A 22026-nucleotide genomic window follows, 5' to 3' on the forward strand; every position below is an offset into this window, starting at 1 on the left:
TTCCTCCAAGCGCTCAGTTCCTCCCACAGACAACAGACAGGCACTAAGGAGGAGTGTTGCTCCATCCTGACGTTCCCATAAACGTGAAAGCCTTTTAATATGCGCTGCGTGTAATTTACACGGGGGAGGAGGGGTCAATCATATGGGTCGGATTGTTGGATGATTCAGAGCGAATTGCGAGTCTGCTTTTCCATTCCTTTGGTGTGTATCAACAGCGATTTGGGGAAACTAAATTGCGTCTCAGCTGCTGTTTGATATGAGAGAAGGAACGAGAGGCGGCAGTGGGATGGAGCCAGCAGAACCCGGGCCTGCGAGTGTGTGTTCTGCCTGCATACTTGGCATCGGATCAAGGTGAATCTGTTATGAGAGAGCGAATGAGCTAAGGCGAGTGTGCGCGCGCACGTGTGCGTGTGTGTGTGTGTGTGTGGGTGCTCATTAGGAAACACCAGCCCTGCGTTCACAGAACGAACACGCCGCTCCTCCCCTTCCCCTCACTCGCAGCCTCTCAGCTAAATGAGGTTAATAAACCCAAGCGTTTACTAGCATCACCAGCGCCGGTCCTCCTCCCCTGCGCTCGCCTTCATCTCTACCTCCACCTCTCTCCTCCTCCTCCTCCTTTCTGCTCCTAAGCCTCCCTCCCTCTTTCATCCCAGCTGAAATGCTTTCTTCCTCTTTTCCGCACCTCTTTTTTTTTTTATTGTCATTGTTACAGGCTGAAAGCTCTGGGATTTCCTCCCTCTATTTCCCAGGACAGAGAAGCAATTACAGTTCAGGAGAGAAGAAGACCAGCTGTGCGGGGAAGTTTGGAGCTGTATACGAGTCCGAGGAGGGAGACACAGATGTGGGGGCGCCCCTTAGAGGCCGAGGAGTAGAACTGCTGATGCTTCTTCCACAGTGTTTCTTGCTCACATCAAAGCCGAAGCACACTTCCAGAGCACACGGCTGTTTTTCAAAGAACCAGACAGGGTCATCGTGACCGAACAGGAATAACAAGCCATTACGGGGAAAATGTGCTGTGTTCTGACCCGGCTGGCTTGTCCTGGGCAGCAACCGCAGGCCGAGGCAGAGCGGAGCAGGGATGTGAAGAATGCATCCGACGGCCTTGAGTGTTTCTCAGCAAGGAGATTAGGACGTTCTAAAGATGAAACGGAGCGTGTTTGAAACACAGGCCGACGTCAGAGGCGACAAATTTGTTCAGTCTGGCAACATTTTCTGACTTTCTAGTAATTTAGTTAATCATTTAGAGACTGGGTAAACATTTCAGATATACGTCAGCTTCCCTGAACACAACCTTGGACCCAGGTTCATTGTAGCGAAAAGTGGAGCTCGGTGAGACAGAAGTAGTGAGGAAATGGAAAAAGGAAGTTGGAGGCAGATGTTGGGGAAGCGAGCGCACATCTGCCTCCCCGAGACGCCGGCCCAGCGGCTCCCGGCCCAGCTGGCACGCGACGCGGCCCGAGCGTCGGCGCTGCCAGGCCCCGGTACCGAGCGGGTCCGCCCACACCTCCGGCCATCAGCTGCTGGCCGTGCAACGCTTCCTAACAGCTGTCGCCCCGGCAAAAAGGGAGAGTGACGGCAGCAGGAGCCCGTCGTCAGGCCCAGGGGACCGTCGGAGAGAGGCAGACGGTCGTGTTGTTCCACTGGAAACATATGGTGTAACTCTAGTGTGTAATTTACCTCGGACTACGGGTGGCCCTGGGTAGCATGTACACAAACATGCATGTACACACACTCGCACGGTGACAGGGTGTAATTTACCTGGGGCCTACGGGTGGCCGGTGTCCTGTTGCACCCGTCTCTCACACACACACACATACACACACACACACACACACACTCACACACACACACACACACATACACACACACACACACACACTCACACACACACACACACACACACACACACACACACACACACACACACTGCTCACACTCCCTGGCGGTGAAAGTAATTCCGCCGGAGCTGCAGACAGGAGAGTAAGAAATCACGCCGTGAGACAGAGATGTTACAGATCAGCAGAGAGAGAGAGCGGAGCGGCCTTTAATATATAGGCCCTGTGGAGGACATTACCCCAAAAATCTGGGTCTGTGGGAGTCTCTGCTGCTGCTGCTGCTGCTCACATCATCTCCAATTCATCAGCCTGGCTCCCTTTCAAAGGCAGCACCGCCCAGGCTCACAGGGGGAACAAGATGAAGGTCATGGGAGCACCAGTGGAGGGAGGGAAGACAGATTAGCGATGTGGCTCCCTCCCTTTACCTTCATGCACCGAGCGGCACTGCATCGCCGGCTCCCGAACCTGGACGCTCCACCCTCATCTCACTGGGTTTCACGTGCAGCCTGACAGACGGGCTGTCGCAGGCGTTTACAGATGGCACCGTTTGTGACTTTACTGGCCCAGGAACCTAAGTGCCAGGTAGAGGGAAGTCAACCCGAGGGCATGGGAGGCACATGCACCACTCACACACACTGGCAGGAAGTCCTTGAAGCGGTAACTCAGACTGAATAACTTTGTGGTTTAAACTGGTTTACCAGTTCAGTGGTGCTGCTGAGGAATGCGTCCGAGGACCTGGCAGCGTGCTGTAGAATAAACATTTCAGTGGCCGCCTCCACATGTGAGCATCAGTCAGCCCTGAACAGAAATCCTGAGGGTGAAAAATGAAAAGGTGAAAGGGCCGGCTGGTCCGGTGGGCAGCGTAATGACAACGCGCAGGTCGGGCCCCGCGTCTACCGTCCACAGCAGCAGATGGAGGCGTCGAGTATGCGACGGGAGCGAAGCTGGGGCCGAGGCTCGTGTGCTGTCGCTCAACAGGTGAGGAAGATTTAGCAAAAATTATCAGAAAAACATTAACTGTAGTGACGTGGAGAGGTGTGTTCTGCTCCACAGCCCCAAACGCAGCAGGAACCGTCCCCCTCCTCACCGCTCTGTATCTCCACTCAGGGAATCTGTGTGGTCCATAATGAGCTCAGTAAACATCTGCTACTCCTGTATTAGAGGCCATTTTCGCTGCGTCTCATCCTGTAATATGGAGAAATTAGAGTGCAGGGACTCACTCAGCGTGTTTATACACACACACACACTCTCACAGAGCGCAGACATAACATACGGACTCCAAGTGTTTTTATACTACCCAAGTGACGCTCTAACATACCATCCGAGCACCGCAATTTTCCATCCACAACAGTAAAACAGCTCTGGGTGTCCTTGCTCTGCGCTCACTTCACACCAGCACTTTCGTTTCTTCTTCTTTTTAAAAGTGCAAGACGTCCAAAGAAGCGGATTTATCTCACAGACTTGACAAAATGAAACCCAAACGTGCCTTTAACCTTTAATGCACCAGTGGAGAATAAGAAAAAAAAAATCTGTTTCGAGGCAGGAAGTTTGGTCCACGTGCTTTCAGGGAACAGGACAAATTTTCATTTTACTGAACATAGCTTGAGTTTGCCTCAAAACATTGTTGTCCACGACACAAAGGCTCAGTTATGTGGGTATTAATGAATAGACAATATATAAGCAAAGAGCGCCACCTAGTGTCACAACAAGCTCTCACAAGAAAAGTATTAAAGGGCCCATATCATGCAAAATCCACTTTTTAGACATTTTGGAGCGTCCCTATGACTCTATGGGTCACATATACACACACTGAGCACGGTAGAAATGCATTTCCTGCTTTTTTTACATTTTGAAAACGTAAATTTTCTCATCCAATGAAAACAGCCACGACCTACTCTGAGGCCGTGTCCCAGTTGTCGTCACACTGGTTGAAAGTTCTCCTTGCAAATCCTGAACCACCACCCCCACAATGATCCCGAACCAAAACTGGACTTCCGCCATTTCCCCCCTCTCACTCACCGTGAACAGACCAGCACGGCAGCGCCCAAGTCCTCCCATAGAAATAGTTCGGTTCTTAGGTGTTCTAACCAACACCAAAGTCTCTTCACTTTACCAAGGGATCAACAAGTGAGGATTTGTGGGTCACTTTTATTTTTCAACGGACCGGTGCCAGAAACACTGCCTCAGCATTTATACGTATGTGCATTTCAAACGAGGGTGCGTACAATGCTGGATTTGTTTCACGGCTCCTGTTGGAAAAAAAGGACCTATTCCTAAAGTCCGTCATCCACTCACTGCAGTAAGTACATGCTTGATATTTATAATGTTTTAAAATGTTAGTTTGTCCGTTTAAATGTAGTAACCTATGTGTGAGGCAAGTTACTAGCTAGCTATGCTAACGGCTACAGCCATTCGACCGAGCCTTTGTCCCCTTCAAATGTGCTCATGTGGGCTCCTGCAGCCACACACCTGTGTGGAGAAAAGCTAATGACTAACGGCATCGAGCGGCTACAGGCAGGGAGCGGTGGGTCTAGCGTCTGTCCTTTTTCTGTAATCACATACACCTGCGGGGAACAGCTGATCGTTATCGCCCTTCCAGCGGTGACAGACAGGAAGCGGTGGATCTAGCTCGCTGTAGTAAGTTTGTGCTTGATACTTGTGATATCTAAATATGTTAGTTGGGTCTGTTTAAAATGCAGTAACCCACATGTGAGACAAGCTAATCGCTAGCGTCGCTAACGGCTACAGTGAGTCAACTGAGCCTTTGTCCCTTTCAAATGTGCTACTCTGAGTTGGTGCAACCACACACCTGTGTGGGGAACAGCTAATAGCGATGGGCCTTCGATCGGCGACAGGCAGGAAGCGGTGGATCGAGCTTTTGTCCTGTTGACGTGCTGCCGCTCCTGTTTGTGTTGCGTTAGCCGTTAGCATGCCTTTAGGCCTTTGCACTTTAGAGCTACAGCTGGTCGATCGCTACAAAAATAACCTGCAGATGAACGCGGTTGTGTTTGTTATTACCCCGTCCTGTGTCAGAGCCTAAATCAACTTGTGATTTGGGGTTATGTCATTGTTCTATCAAATTCTAACATGATTAGTTGGAATGATTACTGTGTTGTGTTTCAAGCTTAGTTGCTAATTAGTCACATCTCTACAATACCTGCTGCTTATCTGGTCAGTTACCGATAGCTTGTACCATAGCCATTATATTTGTAGGACCAATACAATTTACAGTAAATGTAACAGTCTTTTCTATACTGTAGGAGGGCAAATCCCAGTTGCCCACATGCAAGGAGGCTGTCAAACAGAGAAATCACTGCAGACTGTTGGTACACAGACATCTGCTGCCCAGCTCAGGAGTAAAGGTATGTAAGTTTGTATGTACCAACAGTAAGATAGGCAATAGAAGATTTTATTTGGTATATACTGTTTAGATTTTATATTTGAACTGTAACAACTGTTTATATGTTGTTTTAGCACAGACAGGCCTGTCCTCTTGTTTGGTTTAATTTTTTGTCTGGTATTGTGTGCTCTTACATTAGAGAAGGTTTTGACCTACATAATAATGAACATTTCACTAATCTACAATTCTGATTGCAGTACCTTTTTGTTTTGATGAGGTGATGGTAAGGACAGCCACAGCTTCCATCTGGTAGAGGACTGCTTCCGCTCAGTCTTCCAAATAGTGATGAGAACAAGGATCACCACATCTCCCTGTTTACCCTACTTTCATGCATTTCGTCTGCAAGGCCCTGCAAAAGCTTCTGACCTCAAACCCCCAGACTTCTTAATTAACTCAGTAACCTATACATTGCACATTGGAGTGTGAAGGTAACAGTTTGTTCTAGCTTTGGAGTAGTGGTGTATTTTTTTGGTTTACAATAAAGTTGGCTTTAACTATTATGTATTTCACTGAACTCTGTTTCTGAAGGGAAAACACTTTTATTTAGGAAATCATAGTATTGAAATTACATGTTTTTCTCTTTCTAATATGGTAAGCTATAAAGTTGAAGCGGCCATAAATAAAACGCATATAAATTATATATAAATAAAGTTAAAAAAATTCTTAATGAGTGTTGCACTCACAAAAAACACATTTTTACTCAAACGGTAAAGGAGTTATTCTACAGGTGGTCTACATCAATCATACTATGAGTGTTTTAGTGTTTTATCCATCAGGAAACTGCCTTCATCTACAACCCAAGCATGAAGAGATGGCAACTCAGATTCTTCACCCCAGGAATCCTCAGCACCAGCTCACTAGCCTCTGTAGACTAGATACCTGTAACAACTTTAGATACAGAGACATATTACTGTCAAATTTATCATGAATGACAAAAAACATAATTAAAAGCAGTAAAAATACGTTAGGTCAATATATAATTTGAACCAATGCTTTTTGTTCCCAGGTAGGTCATGCAGTGATTGCTCTAAATATTAATGCACATTTTTTAAATAAAATTGTCAGAGCAGCAGCACAAGTAAGACAAAAACAGTGAAATGTGTAAATGTAAAATGTATTTATATTATTTCAGCTATGCTCTCAAACTTATTTATTTGTATAATGTAAGCTAAAGTAGTGTTTTCTATTAACGAGAGTTTTCCAGGTAAGTCGTGTTGTGAATATTCAAGCTGCACACGCCATTTAGCATTCGCATTAGCAACCGCTAGTCGCTTTGCAAATTACATAAATCAATTAAATTGAAGTAAATGCGACATTACCAATGAGACACATCTTGCATCAGCCGAAATGTGGTGACTTCAACAGCCTCCTTTTCAGCTTCAGGGTCAGATTCGGGATCGTAGACGTATGGTTCTACTACGCTACGAACTAGCTGACTAATGTCGTGCAGTTCTGTAGTGGGTCTTCTTCTTCTGTGGAGGATTGCGGTGGATTGCATTCTCAATGTCGCACTACTGCCACCTATTGTATCCTAACCGTGCGGTGGCTCGTATCCATGGAGCCAATTTAAAAAAAAAAAACAACAACAAAAAAGGTATGCGCTTCCGCCCAGAGGTGTGGTGAGCAGCTTCACTTGCGACACGCCCAGAAAACACAGCGTTTGCTGATGGAGAGTGAAAACCACACATTGACAGGGGCAGTGTGGACGATCTAAAGGGTTTTATGGGATGAAAATTTACAGAGACCTTACTGAGACATTAAAGTCTAATATTTTTTAGAATGAAAAGCATGATATGACTCCTTTAAACTGCTGGTTTAATGGACCCGTATATCGTTAAGTTTATTATAAAAAGGACCACTTCACGTCTGCCATGATTAACAGCCAGCTAAAGAAATAAGGACACAAGTGAAATAAACCAGGCCTCCGTAAGATACATCGCTCCTTTCCAGATTTATTCTTCTTTACATAGTGATGCAGCAGTTTAGTAAAATAAACCAAAAGTCCTGCACAGAGATCCAGATGTGTCAAACCTCTTTAAAGTCTGCATGGTAAACCTGAAGAACATTTCCTCTCTCACTTGCTCATCTCCTTCTGAACCTCAGAGAAGATCTCCTCCTCTAGTTTGGTCGTGTCGTACTCCTTCAGCATGTCGTACTCCTGCCAGGGCTGCGCCCACTTCTGAGCGTGCTCCATCTGCTCTGGGGTCAGGCACAGGTCAAATCGGATGCCCTTGATGTTGAACTTGGGTCGCTCCCAGCGTTTGGACCACGGCTTGGGGCGCATCCTCACTTTGGTCTGGAGAACGGACAGAGGTCTTGCAGTCAGTTAAATGATTCATAATCAGTAGTTTATATTTACGCCACATACAGTATGTGGACTCCATATTCACCTTGTTTACAGGCACCTCTCCAGTGGGGGAGACGTGTACTGGTTTCATGTCTGGATCCACCTTGCTGTATTCCGGCAGAGCGTCTCTCAGGTACATCAGGTCGTCATCCAACCTTTTCTCCAGCTTCAGCACTTCAATCTTTTGTATACGAGGACTGTACAGCTCGTAGCAGATCTCTACACCTGGAAATATACCAGATGGAAATGGGTTTCACCTGAACTAATAAAAAAATAAATAAACGTAATTTAAAAAAAATAAACGTTACCTTGGTTTTCTATGATGTTCCTCAGAACAAACGTGGCTCCCAGGCCCTTCCCACTGCGCTTGATGCAGATGCCAACAAAGCGGTGTGTCTTCCCACTGGCGTTGGGGTCGGCCATGATGACAGCCAGGATGCTCCCTTCAAACAACAATTTGTATGATTGGCTTTGGTCACATTAAAGTCATCACTCTGCCTCAACCGTTTGCTCCTTACCCACGTAGAATTCTGGGATGTCGAGCACTTTCCTCCTGCGGATCATGTCTTGCCTCTCAATTGAGAACTTGAATGGGACTGTTCTCTGTCTGGGAGGGACGAACTCTGGGCTCAGAAACCTGACACGGGGAGACGTCACAGTAGAACGTTAACACATCCGGAGAGCGCTGGATATAATGCTGGTTTATAAAAGAAACCTACTTTCGGAGCGAGGCCGCAGCCTGTGTTTTGTCTATGATGACGGGTCTGGGTGGTGGAGTGAACTTGGGCGGCTCGCTGCTGTTTTCAGCAGCCAGACGACAAAGAGACGTGGACAAAAACCCTGGAAACAGCAACAAAATGAACACATGAGGTTACGTTGAAAACGTCCGCTAGCTTACAACAGTTAGCTAAGAAAAGACGATAAACAGACCCATCCCTTTTAGCTAATTAATTAAAAACAACAGAAAAAGACGGTGAATTTATTTCACTTACGTTCATTGTGGAAATTGTGGGCTCGTAATAAACTGAGGGAAAACAGGACCCGATCGAGCCCTTTCCTGCAGGCTGCCATGTCTGACCTTCTGTTGTCACATGGAAACTTCTACGGAAGCCTTGTAGGGCAAACATGAAAACGCGATTTGTTAGACGATGTAGTGTCGTTTACTGTCCACAAGATGGCGCAGTTCCATAATAGAAAGCGTAATCAAGAACACAAATCTCTTAAAACTTAGACCACGGGTAAGTAGTAATTTCTTGGTAACGATAATTTAATCAATATTTAAATATTTCAACGGGTTGTGATGAATTTCTCTTTGACTAGCGCTAATTTGAACCACTGTCGAGTAGTTTATGACTATACATCCTCACATCATTCCAATCTTCTGCAAGTGGAAAACAAAGTTGTATCCCATTAATCCAAGGGTTTTTTTAGAGTTTCTCCTAAAACCAACGGGGGGCGACTGCGTAACAGGAACTGTTGCTCCGCGGCGTCAGATGTTCCTCTGGGTCTTTGAAGCCACGCACGGCCCGCCAGGTGGGCTGCTTCCACGACGCGGCGCGCAGTTGGCTGCACACGGAGCCGTGCGCAGCCCCAGAGGGACTGCGATCACCGTCCTGAGCAGCAGCAGCAGCAGCAGCAGCGTGTGGTGGCGAGGATGAGGGGAGCGTAGAGCCACGCGGGGACCGCACGTCTCCTGCACGCGACGCGGACGCTAAAACCCAATGTCGCACTTTCTAACGCTACGGAGGAAGTTCCAACCTTTGAGGCTTCAAGGATGTTCTTCTCGGACGGGTCTCTCTCAGCCGTCAATCATGCGCTCCTCTTGGGAATAACGTGCCTGAGCGTCGTCTGCGATTTCACCAAGGGCTCTTCGGACCTTTCAGGTTTGGAATATTCTAGTTGTACATGTGCAGCGTTTGGGACTGAGTGCGCGCGTCGCCTCGGATCGGGTCGAACGCCTGTTTACTGAGCGCACACCTCTGTGCGCGCGCGCTTCAAACCAGCGCGCACGACCTCCCAAACAAATGGAAGCAGCGATTTGGGCGCTCGAGCGCTCGTCGCGGGGCGACCCGTGCCCGAGGCGTGCCGCGGCACGCAGGCTCAGATCCCCGCTTCCACCTCCAACTGGGACGCCACTTAAACACGCGGAAAAGCAACCGCGCCGCGCATATTTGTAATGGCCCGATTGTGCCCGGACTGGCAGAACGTGCGTCAAAAGCGCAAAACGACGGGTTCTCGAGCGTCACCTCGCGACCAGGATTCAGGCGTAGATATGAGATAAAGGGGATAAGGCGGTTAATGTGTAACTCGATGGGAATATTGTCTAGACTCTTGCTACAGATTTACAGCTCAGAGAATAAAGCAAATACCGACTACAGGTCAGCCTTTATGATTTCCTAGTCGGAATTTAAGGTCAATACTGCCTTTAGGTGCCTGTTGGTGTGACAGAATAGACTAATGAGGTATTCTGTGCTGAGCCCAAGGCGGGTTCTGTTTACAGCGCTATAAAATAGGAAGGGAGCCTTGTGTCGGTGTTAATTGGCCTCTAATGGGCCTAATGGTTGGAAACAAGCGGACTAACACTGCAGGGAAAGGTGCTAAACAGCACATGCATGTACCGGCTCCTCTGTGTATGATTATGGATGCATGTGTGCGTGGCTAATGAGCTGCTAAAGACGGTGGAGTGCAGGCTGTTAACAAGGCGTCACGTGTCACCGGCTGGTGGATCTATTATAAAGATCATAATAGAGTAGATTAATTAAATGTTCTGCTACTTGGAGGTTCTTGTGGACCATCTGGGGCCTCTTTGCCGACTGAGGAGGTCCTGGCAGGTGCTGGTGCCGTCACTTAGGAGTCTTAAGACTGACTTTCCCCTTTGTTCCAACCACACTGCTGCTGCACCACACAAAAAAGCTAGATTCCAGCAGCGGAGCTCTCGCTGCCATTAAACCCAGTTTAACCCCAATCAATGAGATATGAGGCTGTTAGAGACAGAGGGGTCAACTGGGGTCAAGCAGCGGTGACTGTGGGCGTTGTCATCCGTCTTCGTCTTTGTTCTCCGCTGTCAGAGCTCATCTCACATGACCGCCGTTGGATAAGAAGGAAAACTAACTAAGCGGAGGACGGACTGGGATGATTCGATTCACATGTGCCACTGATCAGTGGAGGCTCTGAACCCTTAATCTGCTCCGAACCCCTTCCCCCCCCCATCGGAAGAAGCCCTTCGCCGCTCCTCAGGGCTCGTCTGGTGTGTGTGTGTGTGTGTGTGTGTGTGTGTGTGTGTGTGTGTGTGTGTGTGTGTGTGTGTGTGCGTGCGTGCGCCAGGTGAGCTCTGTCTAAACAAGTCCCGCCCGCCCCTTGTTGTGTCTACGGCGGCGGCGGACGGCGGCTCCTCCTCTTCAAAGCGCGCTATCTCCTCTCCCGTTTTGTCTTTTTGCTTTTGAAGTTTAAGGCCGCTTCCATAGCGTCACGCAGCCCTTACGTCAGTGTATTTGCATTCAGCTGCTGAGCCATGTGTGCTGTGAAAACAAAGTCTATGTATTAATAACACAGCGACGCTCAGCAGTTTATCGAGAAGGAGGTTAATGTGAGGCCTGATGATGCGGGGACGACGGCCTTCGCTAAAATCACAGCTAAAGCTAATTAGGAAGCAAATCTGGGGTTTGTAAAGAAGTGTTGACGTGATGGAAAAGAAAAAAAAAAAGCAGATGTAGCTTTTAAAGACTTGTCTGAACTCCATCACGTTGTGGCACTGACTCCACATTAATCAGTGTTTGACCCTCTGCCAAAGTATGTGTGGGAAGACGGCGCATCCTGGCTGAGGTCGCGCTTATTAGCGCTGCTATTAGCGTTAGGAAGCGCTGCTGTTATAGTGTGGCAGGTAAGAACGCGGTCCCGTCCGCAGCGTCTGTGGTCCGACGCCGCCTTTTCCCAGGGAGCGCTCCATCCGAGGGCGTGATGGCCCTGCGGTGATCCGGGGCTTACGCCGGCTGCTCCGAGGGGGAAAAATCATGGTAATTTGGGTAAAAGTTGGTGTCACTTTTTTCCAAACCGCGTCTGTCTCATCCGTGATTTTAGGGCGAAACTCCTAAATTAACTCCAGGCTGCGTTTCACTGCTGAGGTGGACGTAATCAAGGTGATAATCAGCCCAAGGAAAACCGCTCCGACAGCCACTTCTCAATATGCTAATCATTATTTTTCCATGGTTTAGTTTAATCCTCATAAGCGCCCAAATTGCCCAATCAGATGTTGAGCCTCATGGTTTATAGTAATAACTGTTATTGCGGCGAGATGGGTCTGATTCCTGCAGCGTGTACGCAGACGCTGCAGGTGTGTGTTTGCACTTGCCCTCTGCTCCGAGGGAGGCGTCGGAGGCTCCCGAGGAAAAACACGGGGAAGCGTGCGGAGCAGATCCATCGGAAAGAGAGCAAGAGAGCGAGAGGGAGAGAGAGGGAGAGAGAGAGAGTGAGAGAGAGAGAGAGAGAGAGAGCGAGAGGGAGAGAGAGAGAGAGAGAGAGAGAAAGAGGGAGAGAGAGGGAGAGAGAGAGAGAGCGAGAGAGAGAGAGAGAGCGAGAGAGGGGTCGAACGGAGACCTGGGGGCAATTTGAGACACACACACACACACACACACACACACACACACACACACCTTTTAATGCCCTGAATCTTGGAGAATGTCAGCCACGCTTTGATGCCCCTCCTCCTCCTCCTCGCCGTCTTTCTCTTCCTGGGAGCTGATTTATGTTTGGTGTGGGAGTCGACATGTCTGCCTCGATCCGGGCTCCTTCTTTATTCTCTCTCTCCGACTGTCGATCGTCCCTCCGTCTTCTCCGCTACCGGACAGCGAACGAGCGAGCATTCGGAGCACTATTGGGCCGATTGGACTGGATGGAGAGGTGGCGAGGTGGGGCGCAGACGGGCCTGTCTGGACAAGGAGGCATTGTGCACCCCCCCATTACAGCACGCTGAGGCCTGGTCCCCAAAGCCCTGCTAATCTGAAGCCCGCTCAGGTACGAGTAAAGGGACAGGACGTCTCCTTCCTTAAACCCAGAAACATATTCAAATGCAGCACAACGACTGGACCCGAAGGCGGCCGCTCCCTTTAACGACCTCTTGGTTGAGTTTGAGGTCGCCGCCAGCGCTCCCGGGTTCATCCCATATGAATGAGGGCTACATCTGTTCCCTGTGTGACCATTGAGCTCAGGCCCTGATGCGTGTGTGTGGTGTGTGGTGGCTGCGTGGAGGCGGAGCCCGCCCGCCACCCAACTCACCCGGGCCATAGACGTCACCATTAAAGTGATGGATCTCCCCCTTTCCCTTTGTGCCGCTCTCTCCGTCCCACACTTTCCCCGTGTGTGTGTTGCTGCGGGTGTCTGGACTCGCCCCCCCCCCCCCCCCCCCCCCCCCCCCCCCCCTCACTCCTTCACCCCTTCACCCTCACACAACTCATCCCGCCGGCGATAAGGAACACTCGGCCCGCGGCCTCCTCCTGCTCGGTGACCTTTAGCCCCTAAAGGTCGCGAGGACAGGCACGCGCTAGCAGAGGTCATGGGAGGGTTTGGGTGGGACCTCTGTTTAGTTTGGGGGACTCCCCGGGGGGGAGTTAGCAGCCACTGTCCACTGTTTTACGCTCAGCCCCCCCCCAGATGAACAAGACAACAGACCCACAGGTGGACGTCTCATTGTCTGTGGGTGTCATTGTATTAAGCCCTCGCTTCCAACAGGACTGAGTTAACCTTTGACGGGACTCATTTCCCTGATTACTTGTGTCAATCACATTATCATATACAGATCAAATACAGGAAATGACCAGAGCTCTTACAAAATAAGAGGCTGAGAATGCTCCGTCTGAGTAGCTGAAGTGTTTGCCAGTGCTCCACCACAGCAGCAAGCTGCCGCATGTTGCTTTAAATTCATGCACGAGATCTCAGATGGTTTCACTCAACGCTTACGGGAGTAATTGGACGAGCTCGCATTTACCACCCATTTACTGTGCTTTTAGGGGTAATCGTGCTCTGATTTATGTCAAATTGAACTACTTAGGCTTTAGAAAATATCTCTGAGCTCCTTTTCTGCCCCAGAGTGTGATTAGCACGGAAAGTAGGTTAATCCAGAAACTATAGCAGCAGGACTAATGTATTGTAATTGGAGGAATGCGCTGTATTTGAGGAATGTATTTTTTAGCCCTGTGGATCTGGAGATTTGAGGTGATGCCCGTTCACGTGGACGTTCCCGCTCACGTGTCGCACACGGAGCTGCAGTCGGGCTCTGAGCGAGCGAGCGACCGCGGCCTCCAGGGCCCCTGTGGTTTGTGGAAATGTAATTACTACAGGGCCTAAAGCCGCCCGCTCCGGCCTTTGGACCTCCGTCGCCACATCCTGCGAGCGGCGATTTCGCTTTTGAGCGATCCCTCGTCTTCCTCTCGCGACCAGAAAAGCCCGATCTAAACCCTCTTTAAAACCGGAGCTTCGCTCTGCAGGAAGCGCCTCCTCGGCTCCAATTTGTCTTCATTTGCCACTTTCTGCCTCCATCCCTCATCGTCCCCGTCCTGGCAGACCTGACTGGAGCGAGGCCTGTTTCTGAGTGAAGCCTCCGCTTTCCCCAGTAATCACCACTTGAAGGGAATTCCTTCTCCAGCAGCGGGCCTGCAGCGCTGCATCTTTGAACATTTGATGGTTTGATGGCTATAATTTACTTAAAATAACACCAATAAAGTCATGAGGCTGTAAATGCCTAAATATCTAATATACCAAGATGAAACACAACGCAGCCTTTGATTTCGATGCTTTTAAAAAACGTCTTGGTTACTTCGAGCTTTTTTAAGGTGTTGCATATATATCTATATATATAGTTTTTTGCAGTAACTGAGCTTTACTGCCATGCTACACATTATTCCTCTACAAGTATTACTCCATGAGCATTATTAAAGTGAGCTAACGCTGACGTGTGTTGAAACAGACAGATCTCCACCTTCAAGTCAGACAGAACTCTCAGCACCTCACTGAGGTAGAGTTATTTATGTATAGCACTGGTATGTGACCAGTCTTTCTGTGTCATGTTGACAAAACACAGTGGTCCGTCACTAATCTCCATCATTCCTGCCGCCCCCCCACTGGGTCAGACTTTAGGGTCATCCATCATATGACCAGTCAAATGACTCAGGTCACATGACCCGGCGGTGCTGGCTGATGGCTACGAGACACAGGTGCAGATGTCGGCGTCTGTATTTAGGACAAACCCCCACCGCGCTGCAGAGATTAAATGGACCTTGCACACCTTTTAAATCCTGCTCCGGACCCTGTCTGTACATGCACAGCGTCACGACCGCAGCCTCCTGGCTTTTTAATGAGCGAATAAACAAACCAGCAGACACAATGCGGCTGTGCCTTTTTTCAGGCCAAAGGGCAGCGGGCTGGTTAGGGAGGAAACGGGGGAGGGAGGGGAGACGCCTGGTGCTCCTCCAGCTGTGTTCAGCCTCCTGCCTCTGAGGGACGCCTGCCATTGGCTGCACGGTTCACACAGGTGTCTTAGCCCCGCCTCCTTCGTTGGCCTTGAAAGGAGGCTTCAGTCAACAGGTAGTGAGGGGAACAATAGTGAAGATGCAAAAGAGAGCGAGAGAGAAGGTGAGTGGGAGGAGGGCGGGATGGCAAAAAAAAAAAAGAAATGGAATCTTGTGAAAGCGCCTGAGGGCTTGTGTGAGATAATCTGTTTGCCTTTTACCCAAAGTCCCACTTTGAAAACACACCGATGCGCCGTCCTCCACCCTGCAAAGTGTTACTCAATGATCCGTTGCTCCGAACTCCTCCTTGGAGTTGCCCGTGCAAATTCCGTCCCTTTGTCTCCAGAGCCCCGTCCGCTTCGCCACCTTCGCAGCCTTGGCCGTTTCTGTGGTTACGCCCGGTGTCGGCTCGGTCAAACCCGTGGTCTCTGGCGGCGCTGGCCCTTCGCCATGAGCCGGCCCTAATAGCGTGATACTGTTACACCAGGGCTGCAAGGCCTGTTCCTGCCACATTGTTTGTGTTGACGGTGTGTGTGTGTGTGTGTGTGTGTGTGTGTGTGTGTGTGTGTGTGTGTGTGTGTGTGTGTGTGTGTGTGGTCTCTCCGCCGGGGGAATGCCGTGTTCCCTCTCAACCTGTGTGGAATGTGGCAGCAGACCTGTGTGAGCAGGGGAGTACTGTGAAGGGAAAGAATCCAGTTAAGCCCGCTCAATTAAAAAAATAAAATATATAAAAAGCGTTTCTTGGTAATAAACGTGCATATATGTCATATGTGCATCCATGTGAATGTGGTATGCGACGTGGGAAGTGTTGCCTGTGCACCTGTTCTCCGCTTTTGCAGCCACAGGTGGAACCTGCTGCTTTGAGCCACGCTGCTTTAATAACTGTCTGTGTTTAGAGGGAGGCTGACCTTTTAAAGCCCCAGCGTCTCGTCTCCCTTCCTCCTTTTAACTGCCATGGCGACGGGGGCAACGTGTGCGACCAACTCTTATAACGATGTTTTCCTCTTTCCGACTAATTAGAGCTAATTAAATCATAGCGTGTCCACGCAGTGTGTTTGAGCTTGTTCAACACTACATTCATAATCTCTCATATTGCTCTTGTTTTTTTTATATGACAAACCTCAAACATCTGCACATAATCTAAGGATTCTATGACCGAACTTGTTCCCTCGGCTCATAAATGGGCTGGATAGCGGACATTATGCGACGGTGGCCGGGGGATCGGCTCGCTCCTTTATCCGGGCTCCTCTCACGCTGGAATGTTAATGGTTGGCTTTGTGATGCTGCTCTGAGTGACTGACAGGCCGACTGGCAGCTCTCAGGGAGTGAAGGGAGCCTCCGGTGCTTCAGAAGAACCGGCGCCCCCGGGGTTAAATGAAAGTGCACTCTGTTATTCATTTGATTCGTACAAAGTCTTACAGAGTCCATGATTCTAAAATCTCCATGGAAACATACTGTATGGTTGAACTAAGGCCATCATCTGTCCTATAGGTTACTTGTCCAAAGTGCTGAGGAACTACACAGAGCAGGCTTGCGACGGAGACTTCCTGTCTGTTCGTTGCCCGCCCCGCACCACCATCACTGTCCAATCGGCTTTCTACGGCCGGAGAGGCGCCTCCGACCCCCAGCAGTGCCCTCAGACCTACCAGGCGCCGCTCAGCTCTGCCGCCGCCCGCCAGAATGAGCAGCATTGCACCGCCTCCACTGCATTACAGGTAAACGACTCACTCACACATGCACACTTGTGGTCCTGACCCGTGTGACCCACACGCCTCCCTTATTAGCACACTCGTCACACATCTAAGTCCCGGCCTGCAAATCCTCGTGAGAGAAGGCGTCCTGCGAACTGGTCAAATTGGCCGAGGGTTAAATTTCCGAGGACCGCCGATTGCGTAACGCTTTGTGAGGAGGTTTTCCGGCAAATTGCACCCCCTAAAGAGGAAGCGGGTCCGCATGTTCCCGTGGCACAAAGCGATTTCACGGGGCATTTGCCGCCGTATCCTCTCCTAAATTAGGATGCCGGCGGAGCGGGAAGCCGACGCGGGCGCGCCCCCGCATTCATTGGTTTGTTTGGTTTATTCTTAGCGGCCGTGCGTGTGTTTCCATAAAAACCAGGGCGACCGTGAATGCACAGACACAGAGGCCGCATTGTGCTGAAGTGAGAGGATGACTGACGGCTGCACCACCCACATTGTACCCATGTTCACGACCCATTGCTTAGAGATGTGACTGTTTTAGATATGAACTTATAATAAAAATCAATATAAATATATTGATGCTACCTCATCTCATTCCTTCAGGTGAGCGTAGTCTTAAATGTTGATGCTGAAGCGTGAAGGTCTCTCTCGCCTCCTCGTTCCCATGGCCATTAGCCGCCCGTTTGAAGTGGTTTCAGGTTCGCCTGCTCCCTGCTCCCTCCATCATTGTCTCATTGTTCTCCCTCTGGTCTTCTCCCGCTCTCCGTCACTTCTGTGCTTCTCCCAGAAAATGCTGGACGAGTGCCAGGACAGAAGGAGCTGTCAAGTGCTTGTCAACAGCCGCGTGTTTGGGACGGACCAGTGTCCAGGCAGCAGTAAATACCTCATTGTGTGGTACAAATGCAGACCTAGTAAGTCCCTCATCGCCTTGGTTCCTCCACAGTGACCCCCTCCATGCTCTACATCAATGAGTAATAGATGCATGAGTGTATATTATATATGTTCAGCTTTTCAGTTCCTCATTAGAGTGATCGTCTAACTTCAAAAGTCCAGCGTCACAGTGTCTGAGGGTTTCATGCTCGGCCTTTCTTTCGTGCTTCATTTAAAAAGGAACAAGAAAAGCCCCTCTTTGCGTGTCGGCCCTTTTATCCCTTTCCTTCCCCTCTCCCCGTGAGCCAGGAAACCAATAGTGTCACTCCGGAGGGGAGCCACAACAGTGCAGGAATCCCACCCGGACTCCGGCCCCCTTTCACGGCCCGGTGCTGAGCTGGGCTGCGGCCCGGTTCACGCCAGGGTGCGCAGGAGCGGGCATTCACCCACGGATCCGCCTGCTCGCCCCGCCTTTTCATCTCCACCGGACCCTGGGGCCAATCAACAGCTCTTTGTTCCCCGTCACTTAACCAATGACTTCTCGGGGAACGAGAGAAAGGCCACATGGGGCGTTAGTGAGGTGCAACGGGCAGGTGTCACTGCCTCTGAAAGGAGAGTAGGAAAGGAGGCAGAGGAAGTGTGGGGGGGGGGGGACAAGAGTGAATGTGTCAGCGGCTGATACAACACACCGGCTCTCTCCTCTTCTTGCATTCCTGTTCCACTCCCCACATGGACCTCAAAGAAATGGCTGCCGTGGTGTTTTTACCCGCCGGCCCGCTGTCGGAGGTCACTGTGGCTGGATGTGTGCGAGGAATGCCTCAGCAAGGCTCTGCACGTCCCGCCCGCTCACACCCAGCCATGGGCCTCCTGTTCATAGAAACGTAGCATCAGGCTGCTCGCTCCGCTCGACGCGCACAACACGAATGTCACGCTGTGCATTGCATTTTGTCCCACGTGGCGCTATTGTAACATGCCGTTTTCGCCTCCTTCCGCCGCCAGATGAGTACAAGAGCAAGGTGGTGTGTGAGGGCGAGAGGATGAGGCTGAGCTGCAAGCGCGGCATGCAGATCGCCGTCTACTCCGCCATGTTCGGCCGCACGCAGCAGGGCACGCTGGAGTGCCCCCCGCACCACCGGAGGGCTCCGTCCGTAGGTGAGGCCTGCTGCACACACGCCGCGCGGGCCGTGGTTCCGGCCGGAGCGCACGGTCCGTTCCAGCGTCAGGGGGTGAGGTTCCGCACAAGAGGACGGAGGCCGGGAATGCAAATGAGCAAAGGAGGCGCGGCGATAATGCAACTTTTAAACAAGCCTCTTAGGGGTCGGGTCATCACACACACACACACACACACACACACACACACTAACACACACACACACTGCCAGGGGAATTGGGTTGGAATGTAGATCAGATGTCTCTGTCGTCCAAGGCACAATTTGGCCCATAGAAAGGGGACAGTATTGAGTTCCCTCCAACTATGTGTGTATGTGTGTGTGCGTGTGTATCTGTATGTTTGAGTGCACAGGATTTCCACATGTACCCCGGCTCCTGTTTAGGGGAATGTTAATGGCTCCGAGCTCGGGTCCAGGACAGGTTGAACCCAGGCTGCTAAGCTGGTGTTGGGCCGGGCTCCCTGCAGCAAATGACCAGTCTAACCTGATAGTAAATAGCTTGAGCAGGTGCAGGTTGCGTCCTGTAGAGGCTAAATGTCATGCGTGCAGGTGAACGGCAGACGTGTCTCCCAGCGCCCCGTTGCTCCTCGCGCGCGGCGTCTGTCGTGTAGAAACACGTGCGTGGAGGCGATCCACGCCCCCCCGTCTGTTCCAGGCGGTCTGGTGGAGCGCGGGTGGGATTTTCCCTGTCAGCGCCGCCTTTGATGTGGTCCCATGTCACCGGGAGCAGGAAGTGAGGGTGTCTTGAGTGGCAGCTCAGATACACACTGTTAATCACGTTTAAAGGCCTTCCCGCCTCCCTCCGCCCTCCCGTTCAGAACGCGTGAGCATTCATTGTGCCTGTGTGTGTCTGCCTCACCTCCGTCTTGGCAGTTGCATTATGCACATGTTTGTATTGCACCTATTTCCATTCTTGCAGGTTATAACAGTCGCCGAAGCCGCGCGGCCCTGGCAGGATCACCGCCCCCTGGGGTGCGAGCGCCACACCTGAGCTCACGCTGCACCCGGCTGCACCTGTGCGTGATGATGATGATGATGATGATGATGATGATGATGATGATGATGATGATGATGATGATGAGAGCGAGAGGAAGGGTGGATTCAGGGTGGAAGTATCTTGAGGCACCTCTCACACGCTCACTCGACTCTTGACGTCTCAGAGCGGGTTCTAAAAAGCACAGCCGCAGCTCAGATTTAACACGTGGCTTTTTGAAGCCTGCTTGGCTGTCGGGGCGTGAGCCGCTTCGCTGTACTGTAACTGTATCCGCTGAGCAGCAGAACGTCAGCGTTGCTCTCTGCTCGTTGCAGATAGAACGCACGCGTGTAACCGTAGCGCGTGGCTTAGGTTTCAGCGGGCGGTTCGTGTGTGTGTGTGTGTGTGTGTGTGTGTGTGTGTGTGTGTGTGTGTGTGTGTGTGTGTGTGTGTGTGTGTGTGTGTGTGTGTGTGTGTGTGTGTGTGTGTGTGTGTGTGTGTTTTCAGGTTCGTGCAAAGTTTAGGTTGAAAGGTGGAATTCAGGTGTTTAAATATGTGAAGTCATGCGTTGTCGGTGTGTGATGTACTGTTGTGTGAACAAGTGGCTCCATCTATCAAACCCTGTGTTTTACATTTGAATTTAAACTCTCACATTTCTGTCCTCAGACTGACTCAGTGCGTTGAGGCCTTTTCACAGCATCTGTAAGTCAGTCACTTTTCCATTGTGCGCAGACGTCTAATCCCACAACAATGACTTAAGCCCCCTATCATATGATACGTATCACAGGTGAGTCAGAGGGGGAGACTTTTGGTAAGTTTGTCGAGCTATTGTGCTGAAAATTCCAGGAAACGTGTGCGTGGGTGGAAAAGCTGGAAGGTTGTTATGGAACGCTGCCACCGGAGTTTTCTGGAAAAGGTGCTTGTTTTGTATGTGGTGCTGTGTGGGTGGGTGTGTGTGTGTGTGTACCTCACCTGAGTCATCACAACACACAAGTGCAATTATCTAATCCTAGTGTCTTACAATATGTTATGCAGATGTTTTGACTTTGCACGGTGTTAAAATAACCATATGCAAGAAAGGTGGAAAGTTTAATTTAAAGACACGGGCCAAAAGTGAAGGAAGCAGAGCGAGATGATTCACTACGGCTGAGTGACGTGACACAATGTGGGGCATCAACACACACACACACACACACACACACACACACACACACACACACACACACACACACACACACACACACACACACACAGAGGCAAACATGAGGACTAGGTGTGCCTCGTAAATAAAGAAAGGAACACATTGTGCGTCTCCTGTGTTTCTCTGTTGGTCCCTCTCTGTGTCCGACCCCTGCGCTTCCTGCTGTGATCAGTCATGAGTGAGCATGAGCGTGTGTGCTTGTCCAGGAAACGCCTCCCTTTCCTCCAGATCCGAGCCACAGGCCCGTCCTTGTTGGTCTCATCGGGGTTAAAGGTCAGAGGTAACGGGGGGCTTTTATGCCTGTCTGTCTGCGTTAAAGGAGCCATTGAACGCCACAGGAGCTCAGAACCTGATTAATGTGCTTTTAAATGCTGCTTATGTGTGATCGAGTGAGTGTGTGTACTCATATAAGCACATCGGGCCAGTGACCCCACCCCCCCATGGGTTCCTCTGTGGGCCCCCTGCTCAACTAATCACGCCGTCAGGGAATCAAAGCTGCAGCTAATGGGGGCGTTTCTGTAGACCAGCTTTCCGCATTGCACGCTGACTCCAACGAGTCCTCTGGGAGGGAAACGAGAGGGGGCGGAGCAAGTGAAGGCACATCTGGGAGACCGAAAGGCCACTGTACAGCATCTACACATGAAGACACACACACACACACATACAGATGGAGCTGACAACCAGTAGTGAATGTGCTAAAGAGAAGAACCGACACGTGATACGCGATATTAATTTTCAAAAATACCCAATTGAAAATATTTATCAGCTGTAACATAGATTCCAGAGATTTCTGGAGTGACTCAAGGCTGGTTTGAAGTTACAGATGAAGCAGGTTGTGTCTCCAGTGCAGGCCCAGGTACCCACAGCCTTCCACCTCTCTGCATTCTGCTTCAGAATTCCCGCGTGTCAGCTCCAGCTGGGGGTGTAGGGGGTCGGGGTCCGATTGCCCCTTTGAATCGCGTCGGAACGGGCCGACACAGATTCACAGATTCCGCAGGCAGCTTTGATTCACACTCATATTCTTTCTTACACATG

At 50.3% G+C, this 22026-nt stretch overlaps 2 protein-coding genes and 1 long non-coding RNA gene across 3 annotated transcripts in view; 2 read left to right on the forward strand and 1 right to left on the reverse strand.

Moving 5' to 3' along the window:
• Positions 1-4152: 4152 nt before the first annotated feature.
• Positions 4153-7042, forward strand: LOC129603666 (uncharacterized). The gene is made up of 2 exons (XR_008693789.1): positions 4153-5197; positions 5433-7042. It is a non-coding gene; the product is annotated as an uncharacterized LOC129603666 (long non-coding RNA).
• A 120-nt stretch (positions 7043-7162) lies between these two features.
• mrpl19 (mitochondrial ribosomal protein L19) lies at positions 7163-9481 on the reverse strand. The gene is made up of 7 exons (XM_029141169.2): positions 9341-9481; positions 8575-8693; positions 8302-8422; positions 8101-8219; positions 7891-8025; positions 7626-7807; positions 7163-7531 (listed from the first exon to the last, which is right to left on the reverse strand). Exons 2-7 carry the CDS (start codon positions 8651-8653, stop codon positions 7310-7312), a joined length of 858 nt encoding a protein of 285 aa, XP_028997002.1. The 5' UTR covers positions 8654-8693; positions 9341-9481; the 3' UTR covers positions 7163-7309.
• Positions 9333-22026, forward strand: part of LOC114849582 (protein eva-1 homolog A) — a 32021-nt gene continuing 19327 nt past the window's right edge. The window contains exons 1-4 of the mRNA XM_029141167.3: positions 9333-9465; positions 16573-16796; positions 17566-17689; positions 18648-18800. Coding sequence (XP_028997000.1) covers positions 9357-9465; positions 16573-16796; positions 17566-17689; positions 18648-18800 — 610 coding nt within the window. The 5' untranslated portion in view covers positions 9333-9356. The remainder of the gene's footprint in view (positions 9466-16572; positions 16797-17565; positions 17690-18647; positions 18801-22026) is intronic.

This window comes from Betta splendens, chromosome 24 (assembly GCF_900634795.4).
Source record: "Betta splendens chromosome 24, fBetSpl5.4, whole genome shotgun sequence".
NCBI lineage: Eukaryota > Metazoa > Chordata > Actinopteri > Anabantiformes > Osphronemidae > Betta > Betta splendens.